The sequence below is a fragment of the Alligator mississippiensis genome, chromosome 6 (assembly GCF_030867095.1).
Source record: "Alligator mississippiensis isolate rAllMis1 chromosome 6, rAllMis1, whole genome shotgun sequence".
NCBI classification, from domain to species: Eukaryota; Metazoa; Chordata; order Crocodylia; family Alligatoridae; genus Alligator; species Alligator mississippiensis.
In genome coordinates this window covers 82,811,725-82,833,320 of record NC_081829.1, presented here as the reverse complement: position 1 = coordinate 82,833,320, position 21,596 = coordinate 82,811,725, and the positions used below count along the sequence as shown (strand labels likewise).

Below are 21,596 nucleotides of genomic sequence, written 5' to 3'. Positions count from 1 at the left end.
TGCTTGAGTTGAACATTAAGCCTACCAGCACTGGCAGTTTCCTTTTATAAAAATACATTGTCTATAGCATAACCATCAGTCAGAGTCCTAACCAGTAGCTGATTGGGTATAAGCAAATTGCCCTGGCACTTACCTTCAAATTTACCCGTGAGCCTTTTCATCCTGCATCAATTTGAAAAACAGAATTATTCATATCAGGAAGTACATCAAAATGCATGAAAACAGAGTTCCAGATACTTGGTTCCTAAAAATTGCCAGCTTTTTGGTCTACAGAGAAAAATTATTTCCCATCTCCACAATGCCCATATTTTCCTGCATTTCAGTAGTTTTATTGCTTTAAAGAAATTCAGTACCTATGTCTGTGTTTGGGCCCAGTTAAAACTTAGCTTCGTAACATGAAATGGAACTATTAAGAGGGAAGCCTACAGATTTCCTCTAGATGTTAGCAAACAATTTGCCTGTTAATTTAACCTGTTTATGGATTCTTGCATTTAAATGAGATGCAATTAAACACAATTAGCTATGTGTACAGTTCTGGAAGCAAGAGAAGAGAAATGGAAGTTGCTAGAAATCTTCTGACAAATGACTTTTTGTATGGGTTTGTTTCTTGGGGCTCTAACAAGTGTATTTGCCGGACACCGGTGGTGCAGTGACCTAGTTGCAAGTACCAAATTTGGAAAGAATGTCATTTTAATATTACTCATTTGTAAGTACTTTCTCCGGGAGACTTGTGTAATATTGGTTTAAAAACTTCTTGTCTAAGTGATCATAAGAAGAAAAAGTAATGTGTGGAAAGTGTGTAGTTTTCTATGTATTATTATGGGAGCATCTAGAGGTTCCAGCCATAATGTGGCAGCAGTGCGAAAACATGTAATAAGAGACTGTTCTCTGTCCCAAGGAGATTACATTCTCCATAGACAAGACAGGAAGAGAATGGGTACCAGAAGATTAGCTGACTTGCCCAACATCCCATCAAGTTGGGAATGAAGCCAGCACTCCTAAGTCCCTGGCTAGTTAGTGTTTAGGTCCTTCCTCCCCATATCCATACATAGACGTCCCCAAGGCTTGGAGGTGCTTAGATCTGGGATTTTTGTTTCAGCAAGCTACAGAGCACAGAACCAGGGCCAAGCCTCCTCCTCTAAGGAGGGTGCATTGGTTATGGTCCCATTCACTTCACATTGAAGCGTCAGAGAAACACAGCTCTACAGACATTTACTAAGTATGCATCAAAGTACTGTAAATCATGGTAATTTACTCTAAGTCATGGTAACACAGAAAATCCAGCAAAATTGTCTCATACAGTTTACAGGGTCAGCAAGATCCCCTGAAGAGCATGTTGTCAAGATAAAATGTTTTAATCTTTTAAATATAGTTGCATACGGCAAAAGTGTATCCTGTTCAGCAGGAACTCTGTGCCATGACTCAGAGGGTGTGTCCAGACGAGTGCACACGTGCGTTTCCCCAAGTACAAATAGACAACTATGTGCCACTGCTTCTTGTGCCCAGGGAATGCTCCTGCACACATACTCTGGTGTGCAACAAGTTACCCCAGGTGGAGTAGGAGAGGCTGGGGCCAACACCTGGGCTGGTCCCAGCAGCCTTATCTGAGGTTCTGGGGGCTCCAACAGCAGCGATTTGGCACAGGCGCCTGGCCGGCAGCTGAAGCGTGGCTCTGGCTGGCCAGGCTCCAGTTTTGAGTGACTCATGCTGCCGCCACGTGCACCACCCCGCTTTTTTCAGGAGCAGGTTTTTTGACACCAGGATCTCCAAGTGTCAGAAAAACCCACCATGCTGCAAATTGGCAGCATGTCAAATGCTGGCATGTGTGGCATGTGCGGTTTGCAGCACCGCAAACGGGTCTGCAGTGCTGCACACCACACATGCACACTCGTGTGGACACTCCCAGAGAGATCTCTCGCTTTGCAGAATGATTGTAGTTCTCTCCTGTTGCAAAAAAAAAAAACTTCAACAACAGGGGAACATGTATTGTTACAGATCAGGTTTGCCAAATGACTGCGGCATTGTAGGCTGGAATCTGGGATCATTTGTCTTTTTCAAATTAACATCTGTGCCTTCCTTTGGCCCTGCATGCTGTTTTTCTAACACACCCCTATTTTTAAGGAACTATGCAAGAAGCTAATTTTAATCTGTGATATTAATCATGTGCTAGTCAGTTCCCATCTGCTCTTATTCTCTGAAGTCAAGTTTCTGCTGGTCTAGTTCAGGTTGAGCTGAATAATCCAGCTATTTTCATCCCTGTGGCCATGGCAATCTATGTCAACTGTCCCAGTCAATACTCTCGTGTTAAGCCTTTATATTTTATACATGTAGTACTTCAGCTGTTCCTTTTTTGTCCTCCATATATTTGGTAGAGTGGAATACAAACAAAGTACTTTAGAAAGACATTCCAACTGGCGTGTCTGTTTTTCTCATGCGGCGTTTCATGAACATTTTGTATTCGGTTTGAAATAACTCACTTGTTGCCTCATTAAGCAGTTTTGCTTTCAGCTCCGTATGACCCAACAAGAACATTTTGTTTAACAAACCTCCTAAGACGTGCGTTCCTTTCTGATACACGGCTCTCTCTGCCTGTTGTGTGTTTAAGGGTGAGTGTCAGAAAAAAATATATAACCATGCACCTCAAACCACACATGCACAAAAGTACAAATTACCAGAAAATTGTAACAGACAAGAATAATTCTGGAGAGACAGAGGAAGTCGCTGCGTGGAACATGTGCTTTGCATGTAAACACATTGCCTCCACTAGCAGTCTCTTCAGTATGTAATATTGTATATTTATAGAGGCTCATTTACTTCAAAGGATTCCAAGGCACTTTACGAAGTAACATGCAACTAATATGTAGATCACTTCATCCATCAGAAGCAGGCAACCATTTCTGGACTGAAGCATGACAGCTGTTTAATAGAGCACAGCAACGCTACAGAGCAGTTAAGGACTGCAACAGTTAATACCCTTCTGACTGAAGATACTTGGGAAATTTAGCTAGTCAGAATATAACATTGCCAAGTCATCTTTAATGATGACAACCAATATGCTGAGAACCTCAGAGGATATCCACTGCCTCATGGAGTATGGCAGATCAATAGTCCTGGAGAATGAATTCCCCTGTTCAGCCTCAGAACAGGTACACTGAAATCCCAACCTTGAAGCACTGCCTGTATAGGTCAGAGGGTTCAGGCTTTATCTCTGCTGCTTACTGTGCCAACAAGGTGGTAATTAGTCCCAGTTATAGGCAGGGTTTTTCTGCTGTGGGAATGGAGTAAGACCACAAACTCCTTTCACATACAGTGCAGCAATCACTACCAACTTGAGCTGGAGAACACTTCTTCCAAATGGAACAAGAATTTGACGTTGCATCATTTCTAAGAATTTCTGCTCCACTAACGAGTGTGTTTCCCAAGGCTGCAGTTGATTTTCACATGCAATTTTGTGCACTGGCCAAGATGCTGACGGTTCAGTACTTAGCTACAGAATATAATTTTCTTTTGTTTTGATTTATGTTCTCTCTTAACCACCAGAGTCCCACATAAAAGATCTGGAGGCCTTCCTCTCAAAATTAGCAACAACATAGGTTTATTCTGGAACAGAAATAGCAAATAAACATATTTTTAGTTATTTTTTTAATTAAAGACAAAATCTCCGGTCTCTGGTTTGATTTGCTGCCGTGATGTCTATAATAATACAGGTTTTCAAAAATATAAAGATAGTTTAGCGTTGTTTGGGGGGGGGGGAAGGACTGGAAATGGGGCAACAGTTATTCCTAGGCAAAATGTTCAAGTGTTGGAGCCTATATTTTCAAGTGTGTCTAAGGAGCCTATATTGTTTTTTCAAAAGTGACTTGAAATCATGTTTTCAAAGTTATTTAGGAGTCTAAAGAGTTAGACAGCTATGCCATTGGATTTACAAGAGTCCCCAAGTATATTAAGCATCTGACACACTTAGGTGTTTTTGTAAATCCCTCTAGATGCCTCTTTGGATTTCTGGGAGCCTCACTATCTTTGTAAAATTGTCTGTGTGCATTTGAAAGTGGGCTCCTAACTCACTAGATGCTTGTGAAAATGCCTCCCTTGTCACTGGCTTTTGAGAGTTACTGGTTAAGGTTTCATTTTGATGGCTTTTTCAGAGACCAGCATTGAATTAGGAAAAAGCCCATTGCTTTGTTGTTTGGCTTTGTGATCAACAAAGCAAAACTGCAAGATGAAAAACAATGGCCACATGAAAACGTTCATGTATTGGTGTCAACCATAATAGACACTTCTCTTACAATTAGTAGAATAGAACAGGGTTGTTGTGGGAGTCTCGTTGTTCTGCTTTGCTAGGGAGTTACAGTGCCATAATAACTATACAAACTGATTTATTTATTAAGTTTCCCTCCCCTTAGGCCACTTACAGAAACCTAAAAATAGAACTAAAAAAACCTAGTAAAACTTTGCACGGTAAACCCTATTGAAATTAAATAAACCCTCTGAATCTGCTCTTACTATTGTGACTTTTACTGTCACTGTACTTATGAGCCTCAGTTACAAATCAGGTCCCCATTGTGCTAAGCACTTTCTGAACACAGAATAAGAAGATGGTCTGTTCCAAACAGCTTCGTTGTGCAGGTTTTATTCAGCAAAACACATAAGCATATGCTTAACTTCAGAGTCTTTCTTGAGTCCCATTGACTTCAATCTCTCTCATGCATTGCAAAGATGACATAGATCAGGGCAGGCGTCCACCCTTAAGGCTTTCTTGGGGATCTTGCAGGACATATACTTGCATTCTGCTTCCTTGACTTGTACCCAGCCAGTGCTCTCAGACTCCATCACAGGCATTGATGCTCATTCAGTAATACATCTCACCACCTCTTGTTTCTTTTCCCACCTCTACAGTGCTATGTGTCTTGTTTAAAACAAATCTCATAGAACGTGCATTTCCCACCCTGAAATGAGAACAAGCACATGGCAGTTGTTATATTGCTGACTCCTAGCACAGAGATGCTGCAGCGAAGAGTGCAGTGTAAGAACCAGGCCAGGAAAGATGGATAGTCCGTGCTGTCCCTACTGAACAGCATGATTTAGGGACAGCTCCTGCTTCCCTTATTGATGGCAGTATTCCCCCAGAATGGGACTAATTACATGGGTAAGGGGAAACAGCCTTGAGGGAAAAATCCTATCCCCTCGTAAGTCGATGAGAATTTTGCCATTGACATCAAGTGAGCCGGGATTTCATGCTTGTTGATTAAGCTGCATAATGTGAGCATGTTACTTGGATGGGCGCACAAAAATAAAAACACATTTCTGTATATCATCAGGGACAACGATGCTGACTCAGACCTTGTCATCTGAGAGCTACACTGACCCAGTAAAATAGTTTAATGTTCTCACGCGCTTGGTGCACGCATAGGAAAAACAGTTGTGTATTCAGCACCTTGTCTAACAATCTGGCCATAGTCTTTTGTTTGCAGGTGTAATTAGCTTATATCAAATAAGAGGACTGACCAATTCAGTAGCTTAACAGCTGTTCAATTTACAACTGTTTTAAATACTATTTGCAAGGATGGATGGATTTTTAGAATCACTCTCAACTACATCCTTCCTGAAAGGTATGACATTTTGCAAAATATTTTTAGAGCATTTTACATGCGGTTCATTATTAGTGGTTTTCTATTACTGTTAAGAGTTTGAGACAGACCAGGGGGAAATTGAGCTGTTTGAGGTGTGCAACCTCACCTTAGAGTATTTGAGCTTGGTTTGTCCTTTTCCAAACAGACATATGCATGCATGCGCGCACAGTGTTACTATATACCATACAGAGAGAGAGAGATGGAGATATAGGTGTATAGATCATCCAGGTTACAGAACCTTATATTAGAAGCCAATCATTGTTTTGTTAGTTTAGATATTCATTTTATGATCTTTGTGTTAATTAAAGAACGCTGTTTACTTGAAAATTCATGTAAAATCTGTCTTCGTGAGTAGTCTTTACAGACTGTTCCATGTAAATGTGAGTGGTCTAGCTTAGAAAGAGTCGCCACAATCTATCTCAATGCAAATAATTATGATGTCATGGGGATAACGGAGACCTGGTGGGACTCCACCCATGACTGGACCACGGGGATAGATGGCTATACCCTGTACAGGAGGGATCGTGTAGAGAAAAGGGGCGGGGGTGTAGCTCTCTATGTTAAGGAAAGCTACACGTCCCTGCAAGCCGATATTGGCGACCAGGGTGGACGGCTGGAGACCCTCTGGGTTAAAATCCGTGGGGAACATGGCACAAGGGACAAAATGGTGGGAGTCTACTACAGACCTCCCACCCAAAGTCCTGAGCTTGACCAGGAGTTTGCCCAGGAACTGGCTGAGGCAGCATGCTCCAGGACCATGGTTGTCATGGGTGACTTCAATTACCCAGACATCTCGTGGGAGGATCGCTCAGCAAAATCTGAGCGGTCGCAGAGCTTCCTCTCGTGCATGGATGACCTCTACCTGACTCAAGAAGTCTATGGGCCAACAAGAGGCAAAGCGCTGCTCGACCTGGTACTGGCTACTGGGGATGACCTAGTCAGTGACCCAGTGATCAGTGGGAAGCTGGGTGACAATGACCACGAGCTGATCACCTTCACCATCCGCCGAAAAGCTGGCAAGTCAGTCAGCAACACGGAAGTCCTTGACTTAAGGAAAGCCGACTTTGACAAGCTCAGGAGGCTTGTCAGTGAGGCCCTAAGGGACCATGACCACAGGGAGAGGGGAGTTCAAGAAGAGTGGTTGCTCCTCAAAGGAGCGATCCTCAATGCACAAACTAAGTCTATTCCATCTCGGAGGAAAGGCAGCAAGAGGGCACAGCAGCCCCCCTGGCTCTCCAGGGACCTAGCAGACCTCCTGAGGCTAAAAAGAAAGGCCTACAAAGGATGGAGCATGGGAGTCACCTCCAAGCAGGATTATTCTGCACTGGTCCGGTCCTGTAGGGAGCAGACCAGGAAAGCCAAGGCTGCAACTGAACTCCAGCTAGCTTTGAGCATCAAGGACAATAAAAAGTCCTTTTTCAGATATGTGGGGAGCCGGAGGAAAAGCAAGGGCAACATTGGACCCCTGCTGAACCAGATGGGGCAACTGACAACTGACGCCCAGGAAAAAGCCAACCTATTAAATAGGTACTTTGCGTCGGTCTTTCATCAGTCCCATGGGATGCCCATGCCTGCTACGGGACAGGGAAGTCCGGGTGAGGGTGATCCCCTGCCCTCCATTAATGCTGACTTCATGAAGGAACATCTTGAGAAGCTGGATACCTTCAAGTCAGCCGGCCCTGACAGTCTTCACCCCAGGGTACTCAAGGAGCTGGCGAGCATCATAGCCCAGCCTCTAGCACGGATCTTTGAAAACTCTTGGCGCTCTGGTGTAGTGCCCAAAGACTGGAAGAAGGCCAACGTGGTGCCTATCTTCAAGAAAGGGAGGAAAGTGGATCCGGCTAACTATAGGCCCATCAGCCTGACTTCTATCCCGGGGAAGATCTTAGAAAAGTTTATTAAAGAGGCCATCCTTAATGGACTGGCCGACGGCAACATCTTAAGGGATAGCCAGCACGGGTTTGTTGCGGGTAGGTCTTGCTTGACCAATCTCATTTCCTTCTACAACCAGGTGACCTATCACCTGGACAAGGGAGAAGAGATTGATGTCATATATCTTGACTTCAAAAAAGCCTTTGACCTGGTTTCCCATGATCACCTCTTGGAGAAACTGGCCAATTGTCGCCTTGGGTCCTCCACGATCCCCTGGCTGGAAAATTGGCTCCATGGTCAGACCCAGAGGGTAGTAATTGATGGAAGTCACTCATCATGGTGTCCTGTGACCAGTGGGGTCCCCCAGGGCTCTGTCCTTGGATCCATACTGTTCAACATCTTCATTAATGATGTGGACACTGGAGTCAGAAGCGGACTGGCCAAGTTCGCCGATGACACCAAACTTTGGGGCAAAGCATCCACACCAGAAGACAGGCAGGTGATCCAGGCTGACCTGGACAGGCTCAGCAAGTGGGCGGACGAGAATCTGATGGTGTTCAACGCCGATAAATGCAAGGTTCTCCACCTTGGGAAGAAAAACCCGCAGCATCCTTATAGGCTCAGCAGTGCTATGTTGGCTAGCACTATGGAAGAAAGAGACTTGGGGGTCATCATTGACCACAAAATGAACATGAGCCTGCAGTGTGATGCTGCGGCTAGTAAAGCGACCAAAACGCTGGCTTGCATCCATAGATGCTTCTCAAGCAAATCCCGAGACGTCATTCTCCCCTTGTACTCAGCCTTGGTGAGGCTGCAGCTGGGGTACTGCGTCCAGTTTTGGGCTCCACAATTCAAAAAGGATGTGGAGAAGCTTGAGAGAGTCCAGAGAAGAGCCATGTGCATGATCAGAGGTCAGGGAAGCAGACCCTACGATGACAGGCTGAGAGCCCTGGGGCTCTTTATCTTGGAAAAGCGCAAGCTCGGGGTGATCTGATGGCCACCTACAAGTTTATCAGGGGTGACCACCAGTATCTGGGGGAACGTTTGTTCACCGGAGCGCCCCAAGGGATGACGAGGTCAAATGGTCATAAACTACTACAAGACCGCTTCAGGCTGGACATAAGGAAGAATTTCTTTACTGTCCGAGCCCCCAAGGTCTGGAACAGTCTGCCACCGGAGGTGGTTCAAGCGCCTACATTGAACACCTTCAAGAGCAAACTGGATGCTTATCTTGCTGGGATCCTATGACCCCAGCTGACTTCCTGCCCTTTGGGCAGGGGGCTGGACTCGATCTTCCGAGGTCCCTTCCAGCCCTAATGTCTATGAAGTCTATGAAGTATCATTTGCATCCTATACAATGAAATGAAATTAGAGATTTCTTTGCTCTCACAACTTCCCTGTAGGTGTTTTAGGACTGCAGAATCAGACCTGCAATGTTTATTACATTTTTACTGGTTTTATGTTTCTAGTTTGCTTGTTCTGCTCTATTATATCTTATAAATTGCTGTCCCATGACCTGAAATGCTTATTTGGGAGAGGAAAACATAATGAATAATCATCTGTTGTTGTTATTGCACCATGACACTGACAAGGCAGAAGTTGGATACTCAGCTAAAGACAGCAATTTGACCCCATGGCAAATGAAACCTCAAGCAGCACAGTCTACTGAAGGAGTCTGTTCCTTTGTGAGGAATTCATGTACTCGGAAACAAGGAGTGCTTCAGAAAAATAAACCACAAGGAAATAGTCACAGGGAGCCTCAGCTCAAAACTGAAAAATAATTTGGTATTTGTACAGATAAGTATCTGCTAAATTCTGCCAATCATAAATAATAATAGTCTCCATGGCTACTATACATCTAATGGGAAATGCATCTTCCCTGGTTGAAAATATAGCCCTCAAAGTCTTGCCCTTTACAGAAGAAAATGAGGAACTTGGCACAAAGGGAAGTGGACAACAGGATTCTCAACTCTTTCCATGGGTCCCAGAGGAAAGCCACTGAGAATAAAATATAAATGTGCTCTCCATTTCTCAGCTCAGCCCAACAAGCATAATATTAACATGGTTCTCCAAGTTAAACCCTTAACTGGTCCTAAGAAGAGCCCGTTCAGGTTTCCAGGTCAAAATTGAATTATTTTTCTTTACCTATTCTCTGATAAAAATCATAGTAAAATAATTATTCATTCCATTTCATAGGGTGGTAGGCCTGCAGTGAAATATTTATACTTTTGCTGATATTACTGTCACCTGAATAACAATGCCACATGTGATGCATTCAATTTGGTGAATTACTTTAATTGTGGGCATCAATCAAATCTGCTTCCAGGAACAGCGCACAAATCACTGGGCTCTAGGCTGTTCTGAGATGGATTTCTCTCAGTCCTCTCCATTGAAGCTGTTTTATTTTGTATCAAATACTTACATAGTTGTTAGGCCACAAAGAGCAGGTCCAAAAGGCAACAGAACTGCCCAGAAAGAGCCAGACTACAGTCCTTGCTCCAGTCATGGGTTTGCATTTTATCTGGGGGATTCTTTTTAAATACATGTTTCTAAGGGAAAAGGCAGATCCAGGAAATGTGCTTTGCATTTGAGGCAGAAGATAATGAGGTTTCAAAGAGTTGTGATGGTCCTTAGTACCTAGGGAGTTCTGGAACTGAAAAAAGCCATTTTACCCCTACATACAAACATTGCACATGTGGTAGGAGGTTGTATTGTGGCTTTGGGACAGGTTGGTTTACCATGGCCCGTGTTCTAAAGCTTCGGTTGAGCTTTTAGTGCACAGATCATAGAGCATCTTGGAGATAAGGGCTGAGACCTTGAACTTGTTCTTAATCTTGTGAGAAACCAGTGTAGGAAGTCTTCAGATCGGATCTGTTCATAGTTGCCCGTGTTGCTGAGGAGGTGTGCAGCAGAATTCTGCACCGCGTGGAGGTCCTTTCCTGGGCTTTCCTGCCCAGGAAAGGACAGGAAAGCCCAGGAAAAAAGCTTTCCTGCCCAGGTACATTGCATTGCTATAGTGCACACGGGAGGAGACAAAGAGGTGCTTAGCTAAACCTTTTCCCATGACAGCCAGGATAGCAAGGAGTTTCATGGCCAACTGAAGAAGGTAGAAAAAGTATCATTCACAGATACTTTTTGAGAATATAGTTCATTTTAGAGAGTAATCCAAAGGCTTTGGACTGAATAAATCAATTGAAGTGTGTACCTCCAACCAAAGGAGACAATGTCTTCATAGGGCTTTCTTCATCCCAGGGCCAGCATAACTTTTGTCTTGCTTTGGTTCAGCTTCACTAGCTGTTCTTCATCCATGAGCTGGTGTCATCAAAGTACTTGGACATCTCAGTCTGGTCACATGTGTTAGCAGACAGGTAGACCTAATAGGGGCTTGGGCCTTGCCTCTGAAACTGGCCTGCTATATGATTTTAGGCAAGTCTCTCTGCCTTAGTGGTTCCTCCCCACTCTGTCTATCTAAAGGGCTTAGCATATCATTTCTTCAGGGCAGGGACCAGCTCTTATTACGTGTTTGTACTGTACCAGCCATATGGGCCCCACAGCTTGGTTGAGGCCTGGAGGTGCTACCACAATACAAATAATTCTAATAGCAACAGTAAAACATGTTCAAAAACACTCCATTAGGGCTGGCTTAATTATCCACCTGCATGGAAGGAGGCTGCACAGCAAGAAGGGTGTGAGAAAAAACACACTGCTTCTCACCTTTTCAGTACTGTGAGAAAGCTTGCAAGACACCATCAGACATAACATTTAGATGGACTGGCTGTGCCATTATCTGTGCTCTAGAGTCACTGAGAGCCAGAGCAATTATGCTGTTTCTCTGTAATCACAACAATTAAGCAGACGTGGCATTTAGCAGGGGAGTGATTAAGTGGATTGTACTGTAGTTCTAATAGTAGACAAGCAAATCCATCAAATCCCAGACCTGATGCATGCCAGTAGAAATCTGATACAGGTTTCATGTCTGGAGCTTCCCAGACTAAACTGTAGTTGCACTGGAACAAAATCAAAACAGCTGCTCTTCTCTTCATGTCTGGGTGAAATCCCTCTCTCATTTTACATGCCTGTTATTGAAGTGATCACTACTCTTGTTACCAGTCTTACCCTTCTCTTTCCTCCGCAGGCCTTGTGATGAGCAGCACCCAGAAGTGACGCCAGATGGGTATGTGAACAACCTTGCTGAGGCAGTCGACATTATTCTGAAGCAGTTGGACAAGTGACTGATATTACTTTAAAGGCATAAAGAGGTTGGACATAAGAGAGGAGACACAGCACACCACCCACATACCAGGCCACCTCAGCCTCTGTTTAATTCCCTTATCTTCTTTTAATTTTAACCCTGTACAAATAGCCCCAGGAAAGAAGCAACAATTATGCATTTGTCTTTAAGTGCCCACCATTTCTAAGTTTGTCATGTTTAGGCACTAACCTGAAATACCAACCCTATTGAAGGCAGTGTCAGACTACATGAGTCTTCTGAATTTCTAACCATTTGGCGTCTCGCTCAGTGCTAGACAGTTGGAAGAGCAGACAAAATGAGCTGATGCGAAGTGTAGAACAGGTTCAAAGTCAGCCCTGGGCATGGCTGAGTGTAGAACTGGCTTCTTTGTGTTTCAGATAAAAATGCATGCAAACATCAAGGTGCGTTTTGGGGATGCTCCCTATTGAATACTACCCTCTTTCTTTCTGGCTGCACATAACCACCCACTATATGGACAAAGCATTAAGAGTAGCATTTTGCATCTAGACTTCTCAGCATAGGGGGTGAGTGGCTTTGAAGCTCCTCAGGGGGGCAGTCTGGGCCTGTTACAGGTGGGTTCTCAGAAGGGCTGGGATTCGGCTCCAGCTGAAATCAAAGCACGAGGCCTCGGTGCCACTTCATACAGATGTCCACATTTGAACTGTCACAGTCCAGTCGGATTAATTTACTTTGCAGATTCTAAGAATAGACCTTGTGCACTTGAATGTCATTTTATGGCTGCTGGGTGGAAGGCTGACTAGTCGGGTGTTATGTTCCCAAATAATAGCTTTACTCAATATTGCTACTGCCTGGAAATCTTTGTAAACACATAAAGAGGGCAGCAATCAACTATAAACAACACTTTATTGCTTAAATAAATTGCCTTGGATTTTTCCCCTATGATTTTCAGCAATTACTAATTAGTGACCTAGTTAGGACTGATCCTGGGAGGGGACTAGGACCATCAATTACTCTTAAAACCTTTAGGAAATGAAGGCACCCAGCACCTGTAGGGTTAGGTCCCAATACACAGCTTTTAAACAGAGGAGGTCAGAGGCATGGCACTTCCTCATCACTGCCTGCAGTGTGGGACCACTGCACCAGGGCTGTGTGCTGCTCCCCTCTTTGCATATGTGCTCTCCTCCCACGTGCAGGACAACTCAGGGCGAGATCCCTCTCCAAGCACAGCATTGGGGCCAGGCAACTCCCTTTAATGTGAACTTTGTGCAGTTTGCACAACCTAGTCCAGGGTTAGTACTACACCTCTCAGTCTCTCTCCCACAAGAAGCCAGTGACTGTGGCACTGAAGTGCCTTCCATAATGATAAAGTCATCGTGGAAATAAAGCAAATTTCCACCTCTCGCAAGTTGTTCAAAGTTCATTTTCAGATTTCCCCTTCAGTATGCATTTGTCAACCCTTTCATTGCTTTTCTTTCCATCTGGATGGTTGTTTGGCACTGTAGTAATTTAGAGATCCTGCAATAAGTACAGTTGTTACAAATTAAAAAAATAAAACTATTGATATATGGATCCCTTTGTGGCTAGATGTATTAATGAACTGACCTACTGAATTAATAAACAACAGTCCTGTAAATCTTAGTTGTTGTAGTCATTATTTACAAACCTTAAGCAATTTTGAGAGAATCAGAAATGTATAATTTCCAAAATAGGGTTGCAAGATGAGATAATAGGCAGTTTTCAACTATCTGCACCTGCAAACCTAAGTTACGAAAGCACAGCTGATACCTCAGTGGCTATGTAATTCACTCCTGAGGTCAGTGGTATTCTGAATCTGTTTGACAGCAGTGCTGTCTGCAGAATGGTTGGTGTGGAAGGGGTGCTTTAAAAAGCAACTGAGTAAGACTGCCCTTGGCAAAGATGAGGATGGAAAACACACTTCAGCAGAAGTCTTGAAGATCAAAATACCTTTACGCAAATAGCTCAGGGAAAATAAGAAAATGAGCAGTTGCTTGTGCTTCTTTTTGAAGTGGGTGGAAGGTGCTGCCACAAAGGACAAAGCAGAAGGCCCTTGGCTCACATTCATTTAAGGGCACCATTGGAGCTGATCCCTGATCCCAGAATTGTTCAGATCCCAAACATGTCCTTTCCACATGTCCAGTGCAGGGGGAGTCCAAGATCATGATCGACAAGTACCCTTGCATCGACAAGTTAAAAGCCAAGTTCCCACAGGTCTGAGGCCGGGTCCGACAATCAGTTGACTGTCACTTCTGTCCCTGGGACCACATGGGGGTCTCCAACCAGCCTTGCAGCTGATTATCAACCCTGGCCCCAGACGTGCCTCATGTTCTTTTTAAGGCACCATACAAGCCAGCCAGAAAAATGTCCTACATATAATGTAGAACATTTTTCTATTTGGTTTGCCATTTTATGGTAAATTAAATTGGGTACCCAATAGCACTCAATCACATCCCATTTATTATTTAAACTCAGGGTATTTATTGGGAAAGGACCAGGACATGTAGGCACCAAACACACAGAAAATCAAGGGGAGTTGAAGGCAAATCTTTTGCCTTTAGAACAAACTCCCTGCAGCTTCTTTTTATTCCTGGAGGAGCTCTTCTTATTGTAACTTCCTCAAAGGTACTTTAGTCCAGACAGGTGAAGCTCCATCTTTGTGTGACTCTGAAAGACTAATCTTGAAATATTGTATTCAGTTCTCAGTAACCAGTCCTGGTAAAAAGACAAAATAAATATGTACCAAATCCTGCACAGAGAATTGGACGAGATGATCCTTGATGTCCCTTTGTACCTTATGAATACACCTACACATGTGCTTTAATGCACAGTAGACTGTTTTACTGCGCAATAAAGTGTCATATAAAGAACTGTGACATTATACTTATGCACAGGAAAATAGTCTACTGTGCATTAAGCATCACTAAAAAAGCGTGCATTTGCGCAGCCTAATATGCATTAGTTTGGTACCTCATATTGGAGGGTGCCTGCACACAAATGCAGAGGCTGCTCCAATGCGCTGTGATTGCAGCATGTCAGAGAAGACTCGATTAATCAAGTCTGCTGGAACATAGTGATCACCATGCTCCAGCAGCCTCCAGCTTCTCATGTCCCCATGTTTCAAAATGGTGGCTGGGGGCACTTGAACTAAAGCTCATCAAACAAGCTTTAGTTCAAGTGCCCTCACTGCTATTTTGAAGCATGGGGACGCTGATACATTAGACGCTACAGTGCTTTAATTAGAATGGTTCTCAGAGCTGCTGTAATTAAAGCACCCCCACCCCCGGAGCATGTGTAAAAGTGCCTGGAGATACTAATTTAATGTGCATTACAAAAGGCACATTAATGCACAGGTAGATGCACCCAACGATCCTAAAATCCTTCCAGCCGAAGAATACACATGCCTTATTGACCTGATGCACTCAGGTAATCGAGTACAATTGAAATTTTGAGTCAGTCACCATATCGTATCTTTTATAGGCATCAAATGTCAAATTCAGCAATGGTAAAACTCCATTGCCTTCAGGAGATTTGTTCCAGGCATGAGCTGGGCCCACTTCGTCTCTTTAATGTAAAACACAGAGATAAGATCTCCTTTCTCTTCCAAAGATTGAAGCTGGACCAGTGGGATTGCCAAGGGAAGCAGGTGTATTTTGACTTAATACTATTTTCATCTACAGCAATATGTTCTCCACTTGCTGGTTCTTCAGTATGACCTCACATCCATCTACCCACCATCATCCCTTCCTGAGGGACCAACCAAAAAGCAGTGTATTGTTTTCCCAGAATTCTGCTGGAGGTGCTTGGGTTTGGGGATTTTTTTGCAGAGGGGGCTTGGGGGGGGCAGTCATAGGGTCTGCTACAAGAATCAATACAGAAACATTCTTGTACTTCTAGTATCTTAGAGCACAGAGCAGAAAGCCCCCTCCCTACCCCATGGTGGTGGGGGAGAGGAAGGAGGATGATGGGGAAGAGTCCCCCTTTGGGGCTGGGCAGTGGAGCTGTGCGCCCAGATTGCTCCCAGCTGTCAGGGAGCTGCTGTGATGGACAGGGCTCTCCCCCTCCTCCCCCACTATGGGAGAGTCTGGCTATACTTCCTCTTCCGCCACTCTCTGAACCCTACAGCCCAAGGTGAGGATTTAAACCCTTCCTCAGTTATTCAGGCCTGCTGGGGCCTGGTCACCACCCCCCAAGCTCAGCTTCCCTGTGGAAGGGAAGGGAGGGCTGCTTTAGCACCCCTGGGATTCTGGCCTGAGCCACTGCAGGTACATGCCTGTATTTCTGGAATGAAAAGTGGATGTCTTTACACTTGCAAATCGGTTCCATCTCTGCAGGTTAGACTAACCTGCAAAGATTGAATCAATTCAGGCTGGGGCTCTTTGAATGTCTGTCGCTAGCCTGAGAAGTTAACTGTGCTTGAACGTAAGCTTTTATCAGAGAGCTCCAGCCCCTTAGGAGCCAGAGGAAATTTTCTGAAGCGTGTCTGCTGCTTACACAGTTAACTGTCTGGGGACTGGACTGCTTGGCTCTGCTTCCTTAGGGAATGGGTGGCATGGGTACACATATTCACAGAGCTGGCTGGGAGGGGAAATGAAGTTCCCATTCCCTCAAGGTAGTGGTTCCAACCACACTACAATGGTAGCTGTCTCTTCCAAGAATGAGCACTTCTGATGCAAGCAAAAGGAACACGAGGTAGAAGGCCAGCGATTCTTGTCTCTCCTGAATGGGTAGTCTGATACCAGGGACAGTCCTAGCATCCCACAGAGACCTACTAGAAAATATAGTGGAGTTTTACCTATTTATATGAATAGACCAGACCTATAGAGATGCAGCAGATGCACCTGTAATCCTTTCATCCTCCAGCTCCAGTGCAGCTTGAAGTGGTCAGCTAAAAGCTTGCTCAGGCTGAAGCAGTATTTCAGTAGGAGAAAGAAGTGACCTGCCTTTTTTTAAAAACTGCAGCCAGGCAACAGAGAGGGAGACCAGCAACTAAACAAGCTGTCCTTCACCCAGCTGGGAATGATGGGTGCTGCCAATTATGGAAACCTGCAACCTACAAAAAGCAGCATTCAAGCAAGTGTGAGCTTTTTAGCAGGGGGAAAGGAAGGTGGCATTTGGACTGGTAGTGGGAGGCATGTAACCTATTACAAATTTCTTACCTAGCCTATTATTTGCAGCTGCACCTCTTTTTGGAGGATGATCCCTTGTTTGATGCTGTGTTTGTGGTATCATTTCCAGGGATGGTGGTGGAAACCTCGTTGTTTCAGACTAGCCCAGACGCAGCACTAGCTTTGGAGCACTATGTAGTGCTCTGGTCTGATGACTCTTTCCCCGTGAGATATACTGCAGAGATAAAAGGAAGCCTTAATCAGTGCACAGTGTACCCCAACACAGCTACTTACAGTTTTTATAGGTGTTTTAATGGAAATATAAAACTTTCATCTGCTTTATTGCAACAGGAAAAAGCCTTGACTCTGGGAAACAATAAGGAAGCAATGTAGGAGCTCAGTGGTAGTGAAGCAGTGTACTCTGGAGGTGTGAGTGCAGGGTCTGGGACTGGGGCCTGCTAGGGGATACTCCTGGCTCCCCAAGTAAATATGTGGCAGTCTGCAAAGTCAGAACAGCTTTCTGCCTCAGTTTTACAGTGATAACTTGGAACCAACCGCTCTATATGAGTGTTGCCAGCATTAATTAGTTAAGACCTCCACATTGCTCAGTCTATATAAGTGCTATAAAAATGCAATGTTTTTTTATGGTCTTTTCCCAGGTTATCTATACTAATTGCAGTGCAAATACAACAGAAAGCCAAAGGGCTAAGCCATGATATTTTTTTCTCAACACATATCCCAGAACCTTTCATAAAGATGTCTCCTCATTAGCTGTAGTGGGGCAGGAGCCAAAGGATGGAAGCCTGTGTGGAAAAGGAGCACCATAAACTTGATTGCTGCATCATGCACACTTGTGTTCAGAGACAATGGGATGATGGATCTGTCACCAGCAGTTGGTGTTGGGGGGGAGTTTCAAATCTATTCAGTTGGACAAGTTAGGAGAATCCATCAGATTACACTCCTCTTGCTTTCCTAAACCATTTCCAGGGCATCCTGCCAGGATGGGGGGAATAATGCTCATACTCCATGAATTGTTTAAATTGCTTTATGTTTATCACTTGGACAATATTTGGAAGTCAGTTAATATAGGTAATAAACACTCATACAACACTGGCTGCAAACTAGCCCCTATTACCACTTCATCAGTTAGAGAACAGAGGAAAGACACTCCACACAGGTGCAATAAAACTGCTCTAAATGGCAAAAGGTTTTTGGATACAGCCAATAATGCTTAACTTTCTACTCTCTCTGTTGTGTGGCTCTGTTGGATATCTATCAAAACTTGTGCCGGGTCATGAAGGCCAGTCTTAGTGGTTGATGGGCATAGGGTATCTGTAGGAAAAGGATATGGAGCAGATGGGAAAGATAAGTTTGCTATCTGCTGCTAGAAGCCGACGCATTTTAATTCTGGCCCATGCTACCATCCACGGCTGAAGTTTTCAGTTTGGTTTGGGGCAGAGTTACTGTAAAATACCAGTCGTGCCTTGGGCTCCACCACTCCCCCTGCCATCACTGTAAAATATTTTACTTTAAATAGTGTTATGATGATCTATAGATGTTATTGGCACTGGAGGTTGCAATGTTTGCCATGAACCTGAAAGTCAAGTCTTAGCAGAGAAGACTGTGAATATGCCCTATACACTGTCTCCACAGTATTTCACTGGGGGGAGGATATACCTTTCTGCTGAAGAAATACCCCTGGGAATAAATGTTGCTAAAGTTTCACTGTAAAATCATTACTTTCACTTCCTCGTGACCTTCAGAATGGGGATAGAGCTACATCTATAAGTGAATATTAATATTCCTGCCCTGCTGGTAATGAATACCTCAGTGCTAGCTGTCCATAGTCAGTCTCACTGCATTTATAGTACTTTCATCAAAGTCTCACTCCAGCATCTGGAAGAGAAATTGCTACTTCTCAGAAGCACGAGTTACATTGAATTAACTGCATTTAAGGGGCGGGAGGGCAGGCAGGGGTGGGGAAGGCTTGTGTATCATAAGTAAACCTGGTGGTGACACAACGTGGAGAGCACAGAGGATATCTCCCATTGCTCAGCGGGATATGTGCTAATCTGGAACAAGAGAGAGGCTGCAGCAACACAGACCTCCCCTCCGTCCTCAAAAAGGCACAGTGCAGTATTAGAAATATGACTTTTTAGTTGCTTTATTTTCCTGCCCAGTGTTTATTCCTAAGATCTCCTCTGATTCTCTTGGAGCACACACACACTACCTAATCCCTGCAAAGCCAGCCTCTCTGCTAAACTTTCCTATGGGAATTCTACCAGCGCGGTGCACGTTCCTGTTAGGGGCACTCCCATCAAACTGTCCGCAGCTCAAATGAATCCAGGCAGCAGATTTAGCTACTGAGCTAGTTCAGGTTGAGCTTGCTGTTTGTTGCAGAGGAGAAATGAAGGTCCCCTCTCCTGTATCATTCTTAATCATTATTTACTTTTATTGAAATCTGGGGCATTGCAATAGCCTTGGTATTTCATTCCCAGACTCCCCTATTAACACCTGGCCAACACCACAGATTGCAAAAGGCCATCTGGGGCAGATTGCTTTAATCCTTTCTTCTACCTGCTTAGAATTTGATGGGAGTATTTCTGCAGAAAAATGTGTAGGCTTGATATTCAGAGGCATGAAGCACATCCTGTTACTACTGGTGGAGCAGTAGGCGATCTTTACTTGTGGCTGTCAGGACCCAGAGAATTAAGCAATGTTGGTGTCACAAGCAGGAAAATAACTTCAGAAAACTGTCTTCTCTCCTTCCGAAGTAGTAAGGACAAGTGTTTCAGCTATCTCAGATCACCTGGAATTAAAAAGGCAGAAGAAACAGTTTCCTTACCATGAGTAACTGTTCAAAAAAACTACCAAAACCCAATAAGTCTTGCTCCTCACAAACTCATACCAAGCCAATCCTTCCTGAGCTTTCATCTGCTTACAATAGGCACTGCATAGCTGCTCCAAGCAGCTGTAGAGAGAGGATGTGTCCTGTAATCATGCAGAACTGCGTCACCCAGCCTCCGAACTTCCTCCTTAACTGGAGGCTTAGGTCAACTAGTGTTTACCCTGCCTACTTTTTGGCTGCAATTATCAAGTGTCCTCTGTTACACCAAAAAACAAATCACCCTCGCCTTGATTTAGGAAAGTGAGTTGTTAAGAGAGAACTACAGAACTTCCCCACCCGCACCCTCTTTTTTAAGGAAGCTTTTATGTCTTTGCCTGGTCTGAAATTCAATGACTAAGTGTAACCCTAAGGCTTTGAGACCTTTGTCTGTTTAGCATTATGTAATGGCAAAGTATACTTATAATGTCCAAACCAAGGCAGCTGATGTGCTGTGACACTGGCTTGTTGTAGGAATCAAAATAATGTGAGGGTAGTCAAGCTCTGGAACAGGCCACCCAGAGAAGCTGTGGAATCTCCATTCCTGAACATTTTCAGGAGCAGGTTGGGCAGACATTTGGCTGGGATGGTTTTAGTCAGGGGGCCAGACAAGATAACCTCATGAGATTCCTTCCAGACAAGATACACAGGGAAAGTACTGTTTGTTTTGAGACATTTGGCACCTGCCCTTTGCTCACTGCAAGATAGTTGAGTGTTAATATGCAATGTATGCATAGATAAATGGAGGCACAGAAAGTCTGAGTTGTGTAAGGTCATAGAGCTATCCAGAAAAAAAAAAGTAGAACCCAGAATTTGTGGCCTCTAACCACACAACCTAACCACTAAACCACAGTTTCCACCTTGGGAGGGGGCCTGGATTTACAGTCAAACTACCTTTTTATTTTTAAAGCTGTCTCTTTTAATGACTTTAGCTCAGATTATTTGTTAATAAGGTATTGGGAATTTTCCTTATTTATATTCCCTCTTCCTTGGGTAATGGTTCAAACTAGGTCTGCTGTATTGCACTTGTCCACATTAAATGTTAGTCAAATGAAACTTGGCAGTATCACCTGTCTAACCTTCAGTGAACAGTAATGGGCACAGTGAGTTTTGTCCAATAATTCTTACTTTCACGCCAAGTGAAACAGAGCACTTGGATTATGGAGATAGGCAAATGAACATCTGTTTATGAACATTTGAATTGTTTGATCATTCAAGGGAATGTCACAGTCTCTTCCTTTTTTGTGCTTTCTGAAGAGGCTTAGTGCTCATGCAAGTGAAGAGGTGCCAGTCTGAAAAATACCAAAGGCAAAAAAAGACCTAGACATCCAAGTCCACCACTATTATTTTGAGTCTGCAATTCAGAGATGGTTTTGGTGCACACCCACTGCACCATCTTGCAGTATCTTGGCCTCTTGAGCCAGTGATAATGCCACAACAGCACCAAGAGGGCAGCACAAGTGTAGAGTGAATCACATGTGCCACCATCACTGCATATACAGAAGATCTTGAAGTCAATGTGATTGGTAGCTACTCCTAGCACTGGACAACCTAAAGCCTCGTGAAGGTTAAAGGTAATACAAGTGTCACCAAAAGAGTGAATGACCTTGTTAAACCAAGGAGAAGAGGTTGCTTTCACTGAAGTATTTAGCTCTAAGTATTTTTGGTACCCAAAAAGTCAGAAACTCAACATCTGTGCATGTGTACACGTTCATACATGTATGTGCATGCACACCCATTTCTCTTGATTCTCCATTTGTTTTGTGTACCATTTTCTCTTTCTTTGTGGCAAATCATTTTCTAGACTCTCCTAAAACATCCCATAAATGTGATATGCACAAAAGTCCAACAAACTGCAAGAAACACCATTGTGC

At 43.9% G+C, this 21,596-nt stretch overlaps 1 protein-coding gene and 1 long non-coding RNA gene across 2 annotated transcripts in view; one reads left to right on the top strand and one right to left on the bottom strand.

Annotated features, from left to right (window-relative positions):
- LHPP (phospholysine phosphohistidine inorganic pyrophosphate phosphatase) overlaps positions 1–13,353 on the top strand; it is a 164,749-nt gene extending 151,396 nt beyond the window's left edge. Inside the window, exon 7 of the mRNA XM_014611391.3 lies at positions 11,638–13,353. Coding sequence (XP_014466877.1) covers positions 11,638–11,734 — 97 coding nt within the window. The 3' untranslated portion in view covers positions 11,735–13,353. The remainder of the gene's footprint in view (positions 1–11,637) is intronic.
- An 840-nt stretch (positions 13,354–14,193) lies between these two features.
- On the bottom strand, positions 14,194–19,835 carry LOC132251207 (uncharacterized). Its single transcript, XR_009463112.1, has 3 exons — positions 19,416–19,835; positions 16,890–17,073; positions 14,194–14,445 (listed from the first exon to the last, which is right to left on the bottom strand). It is a non-coding gene; the product is annotated as an uncharacterized LOC132251207 (long non-coding RNA).
- Between the last annotated feature and the right edge of the window lie 1,761 nt (positions 19,836–21,596).